The sequence below is a fragment of the Pygocentrus nattereri genome, chromosome 6 (genome assembly GCF_015220715.1).
Source record: "Pygocentrus nattereri isolate fPygNat1 chromosome 6, fPygNat1.pri, whole genome shotgun sequence".
Lineage (NCBI taxonomy): Eukaryota > Metazoa > Chordata > Actinopteri > Characiformes > Serrasalmidae > Pygocentrus > Pygocentrus nattereri.
Window position 1 is genome coordinate 1,656,404 of NC_051216.1, and position 5,669 is coordinate 1,662,072.

The window sequence follows — 5,669 nt, forward strand, 5'->3', positions numbered from 1 at the left end:
TGGTGCGACACTAACAACCTTCTGCTCAACGCTGAGAAAACTAAGGAGCTCATTGTGGACTTCAGAAGGAATGCTGACCCACATCCACCCATCCACATCATGGGGACGGCAGTGGAGCGTGTGAACAGCTTCAAGTTCCTTGGTGTCCACATCTCCAAGGATCTCACCTGGACGACCAGCTGCTCCAAGCTGGTAAAGAAGGCTCACCAGCGCCTCTTCTTTCTGAGGAGGCTGAGGATGAATCACCTGTCCTCAGACATCCTGGTGAACTTCTATCGCTGCACCATTGAGAGGATCCTGACCAACTGCATCACAGTATGGTACGGGTGCTGCTCTGCCTCAGACCGGAAGGCGCTGCAAAGGGTGGTGAAAACTGCCCAGCGCATCATCGGTGCACCACTTCCTGCCATAGAGGACATCTACAGGAAGTGGTGTCTGAAGAGGGCTGGGAAAATCATCAAAGATCCCAGTCACCCAGCACACAGACTCTTCACCCCCCTGCCCTCTGGGAGGCGCTACAGGAGCCTCCGGACGAAGACCACCAGGTACCGGAATAGCTTCTTCCCAACAGCTGTCACACTCCTGAACTCTGCCTCCTGACATCTAAATAACAATGGACTGTACACACAGACTTACACACCACTCAACACCACTTACCGGCACTTACATCTGCTGTATATACTGCCCATTATTGTATATACTGTGTAAATACTCTACCTGTTCATAAGTACATACTTATCCCCCTTCATATTTATAACCTGTTCATAGTACTTATACCCCTCATATTTATAACCTGTACATTCTTGTTATAACCTGTATAACCTCCTTCATGTTCATACCCCCTCATATTTTTTTAACCTGTATATACTATAATTACTGTACATTTTAAGATATATATTTATATTGCTGCTAAGCAATTCTGGATGGATGCAAACTGCATTTCGTTGCTTTGTACCTGTGACATACGCAATGACAATAAAGTTGAATTCTATTCTATTCTAATAGTATTGGACTGGTGCTGGGTCGGTCTGTTGTCTGTGTTCGTGCCTGGTCATCTCTTCATGGGCTTTTTCTATTCTGGGGTGCTGTGCTGTGTGGCTTTTGTGCCTCTCTCTACCTGATTGGGTGACTCTGAAACTGCAGAAATCCTAAGACAGTCTCAAGACTGAGTGGGTCCGACTCCGGTCAGCGCGCGGCCAGACCGGTTCTCAATACACCCAGGATTTGAGTACGGTCTCCATGGGAATGGTCCCAGGGGGTTCCAATGCTGGGGTTACTGTACTTGGGCTGGTCATTTTTGAGTATGCTCTGAGGGTGACCACTGAAAAGTTCAGATTTGATTTTGCTCGGGTCTCTAATTGCTGGCTTGGTGCTATTCTGCAGTCACTCTCTGTCATGCTGTCAGGGGGGCGAGCGGGCTTCATGGTGGGGTGCCCTGGGTGGAGGTTCTGGAGAGTATGTTCAGGTGTGGATGCAGGAGTGGACAGACCTTAGTAGAGTTCCAAAAGTTTAAAATATACCTTAGGGTTAAAAGAGGAGATTTGAGAATTATTAGCGTTGCGTGAAAAGTTTTGTTCTTGAGAGTTTGGGAAAAGAAGGGCAGTGTGGAAGTGATGTGCATGAGAAACTGTGGGTGCATGAGGTGTGCTAGGCTCCTGTTTTATGAGTGGTGTGGAATTGTTTAACTGTGGAGTTGTGGGAGTGTGCTTGCTGTGCATGAATTGGGGGGTTTGTGCTGATGAGAGTGAAGTGGTTGGTTCCGTTCTGTGAAATGTACTGAAGTTTTTGCTTGTTCTCTGCCTTTTATGGGGGGAGGAGCCACGAGAGGAGGAGGCAGTCGGAGAGTGTGTGACGTGGAGACTTGCAGATGGAATTCTGACTCCAGCCCTTGACTTCCACACAGATAAAAAATTGGAGAGAACTTTGGTCCGTTTACTGGGGAGAAGAGAATGCCCAGTGATTTGGATGAGAACATGGACCCCAGGCTGATGTGGGAGGTTCGAGGGAACAGAGGTGACGTGCTGTACGTACTGGACGCCAGAAACCCCCGGCACGCGAACTGGCTCCGCTTCGTGCACCAGGCCCCATCTCAGGAGCGGAAGAACCTGGCTGCCATCCAGGAGGGGGAGAACATCTTTTATCTGGCTGTGGATGACATCGAGACAGACACGGAGCTCTTGATTGGCTATATGGATAGTGACATGGAGGAGGAAGAGGAGGTTGAGGAAGAAGATGAGATCATCAAAGACGAAGACGAGAACAGCAAAGAGGCCAAGCTCCTCAGCACAGAGATAGAGGCAGTAATAAAGAAGGTGGATCACGCATGCCTGCTGTGTGACAGCAGTTTCCCCAGTGAGGAAGTTCTGGCTGAACACCTGCAGAAACTGCACCAAAGAGGCAGAGCAGAGGAAAAGGAGTTCAAGTGTGGCAACTGTGGCAAAGAGTTCCCCATCAAACAAGCACTCCAGCGCCACGTTCTCCACTGCACAGAGAGTCCGACTTTGACAGGAGATGCGTCTAAAGTTCACCAGTGTTCTCTCTGCCACAGCTCATTCTCCTCTGAGTCTAGCTTTGAGCAGCATAAGGTAGCATGTAAAGCAGATGCCAGATTCATCTGTAAGGCAGAGAGCTGTGGAAAGAGATTCAAGAGCAAAGATGCTCTGAAAAAACACAAAGGCAACGTTCACACAGGTAGTGCACGCAGGAAGCTCATATGCACCATCTGCAATAAGAAATGCTCATCCTCAGTCAACCTGCAGGAGCATCGCAAGGTCCATGAGATATTTGACTGTCCTGCCTGTGACAAGAAATTCATCTCAACCAGTCAGCTGAAACGGCATATGATCACACATTCAGAGGAACGTCCCTACACTTGCGAGATCTGCAATCGCAGCTTTAAGCGCTTGGACCAGGTTACAGCTCACAAGATCATTCACAGTGAAGACAAACCATATAAGTGTAAGCTGTGTTGGAAAGCATTTGCCCACCACAACATCTACAAGAATCACAAAAAGACTCACTCAGAGGAGAGGCCTTTCCAGTGTGAGGAGTGTAAGGCCCTATTCCGCACTCTATTCTCCCTACAGCGCCATCTCCTCATCCACAACAGTGAGAGGACGTTCAAGTGTGACCAGTGTGACGCCACGTTTAAGCGCAAGGACACACTGAACTTGCACATTCAGGCCGTACACGACGGACACAAAAAATACAAGTGTGACCTGTGCGAGAAAGCCTTCGCCACTAACTCCGTACTCAAGAGCCACAAGAAGACACACACAGGAGAGAAGGAGAAAATTTGTCCCTACTGTGGTCAGAAATTTGCTAGCAACGGAACTCTGAGAGTGCATATCCGCAGCCACACAGGTGAACGCCCTTATCAGTGCCCTTACTGTGACAAGGCCTTCAGCAAGAATAATGGGTTGAAGATGCACATCCGCACACACACTCGGGAGAAGCCATATAAATGCAGTGAGTGTAACAAGGCCTACCGTCAGAAGCGATGTCTGGATGAGCACAGGTATACACACACCGGAGAGAAGCCCTTCCAGTGTGACGTTTGTGACGTGTCATTCAGTCTGAAGAAAATGTTGATCAGACACAAGCTCACCCACAACCCCAACCGGCCAATGGCAGAGTGCTCACTCTGCCACAAGAAGTTCACCCGCAATGACTACCTCAAAGTGCACATGGAAAATGTCCATGGAAAAACAGAAGGGTAGAATGCTGCTTACCTGTACCGTGTGTTCCCTGTTTGTTGGATACACTTACGGTGCCATGTATCTACACCAGCGGAGGGGACTTGCACCTGAGTCCAGCATAGTCTCCTAATTTCCATGCTTTAAGACACCAGCTAAACATGCCAATTAAATCAGGTATTAATGAGCCAGACAATTGCCAAACTGCAGGAATCTCCTGATGTACACACATTGGCCATTTTATCAGAAACACTTACCATATAGGTGCATTTTGTAGATGCACAATTTCACGCTGTAGCCCATCAGTTATTGCAGAATTTATCACTCTTTTCATTGTCCGTCAGTAGAGAGAACGAGACCACATCCGGACAACTGATGAAGGGCAAGAGAATGGCTAACACAGGATGTATGTGGAAAAAAATGAGCTGTAGTCTAAAACTGTACTTCTACTAGGAGAACCAATAAGGTAGGTGTGTCTAAGAGCAGGCAGTAAGTTGACACTATTTAAAACCCCCAGCAACACTGCTGTGCCTAATGTACTCAGGACAACATAACAGTATTGGTCCACCGTCCAAATAACATTTGCCTGTGGTGGTGTAGAGGGGGGTGGTTGATTGTTCAGTAGAAAATGGGATACGGTCTGTGATTGTAAATTTGCAATTGCACCTGTACACTCGCCACTTTATTAGGTACTAATGTCTACACTTGTGTCTACACTCATTACCCATTTTATCAGATTCAGTTACAGTTGCCATTGACTGTAGTCAATGTGGTTTTCTCTGTGCTTTGTTAGCCCCCTTTTACCTTTAGTGGTCAGAGGTATTATTCATGTGGTGGATCATTTTCAGCAATGCGGTGACACTGATGGTGAACCTTAAAATAAAATGGACAGCGAGTGTAGATACAAGGTAGGTGTGCTTAGTAAAGTAGAAAATCACTTTATGCAATCATATTCAAAGGTTTGGGCGCCCCTTGGCAGATTACATGCTTTGTTGAGTTTCTAAGTGACAATAACACATTCTTTACAGATAACAAATTTCTGCACATTTGAATCCAAAATTATTTGCTGAATTTAACATATTGGGGAAAGAAATACAACATACAGTGTGGTCTTTGCAAACTTAATGGCACATTTAATATTTTATGTTTTATTTTTGTTCCAATTTGTTAAACTCGGCAAATTAATAGAAATAGAGTGTTAAAAATGGCAGAAAATGCCATATTTAAGTTGTTAACAGTTAAACATGTCATTTGACCAGGGGTGTTCAAACTTTTGTATACTTTGCATCCAACTGTACACACAACCACACACACACACACACACAGGAACAGGTGAACAAGTTAGAGAATGCGTACATTCGATGTTGAACCACAGACATAAAGAATCACCCAAAGTCACTCACTCAGTCTGACTGACATGCCAACACTAACACATACTGCAGTATTCAGCAATGCTGCAGTAGTGTAGTAATTCAATACTGAATGCTGCTTTTCTCAGTGCAATCCTAGCCTCATTATCTATCTATCTATCTCAACTATGTTATAGGCAGGTGTATTATCTGTCTAAAGAATAATGTTCGGAGAGGAATAGTGGTTCCTCCTGGTCATATTCCGACTCTGAGGGGTCCTATGCGTGAGTTAGTTGTGGACTTTGTTGATATGATAAAACCAATTGAAGGTAAGAGATATTTATTGGTAGTAGTTGATCGTTTTTCGCGTTGGCCTGAGGAATGTCCAACCAAGCGAAAAGACGCTCAGTCGGTGGCTAAGTTTCTGTGTAGGGAAGTCATAAGTAGATGGGGACTTCCAGATCGAATATCTTCGGATAATGGACGAGAGTTTGTGGATAAGACAATGAAACTGAATTTGCAAAAATACGGGATTGAATTGGCGCTAATGGTATGCCGATCAAGTGAGTTGCGTGATTTGCATATGACACCTCATGAGTTGCTTACGCGAAGGCAGATGCCAATG

The 5,669-nt window shown here is 45.8% G+C and overlaps 1 protein-coding gene across 1 annotated transcript in view; it reads left to right on the top strand.

Moving 5' to 3' along the window:
* The window catches only part of LOC108415938 (PR domain zinc finger protein 5-like), a 10,133-nt gene extending 6,414 nt beyond the window's left edge, over positions 1–3,719 (top strand). Inside the window, exon 3 of the mRNA XM_037538964.1 lies at positions 1,920–3,719. Within this exon, the coding sequence (XP_037394861.1) occupies positions 1,920–3,719 (1,800 nt within the window). The remainder of the gene's footprint in view (positions 1–1,919) is intronic.
* Positions 3,720–5,669: the final 1,950 nt, after the last annotated feature.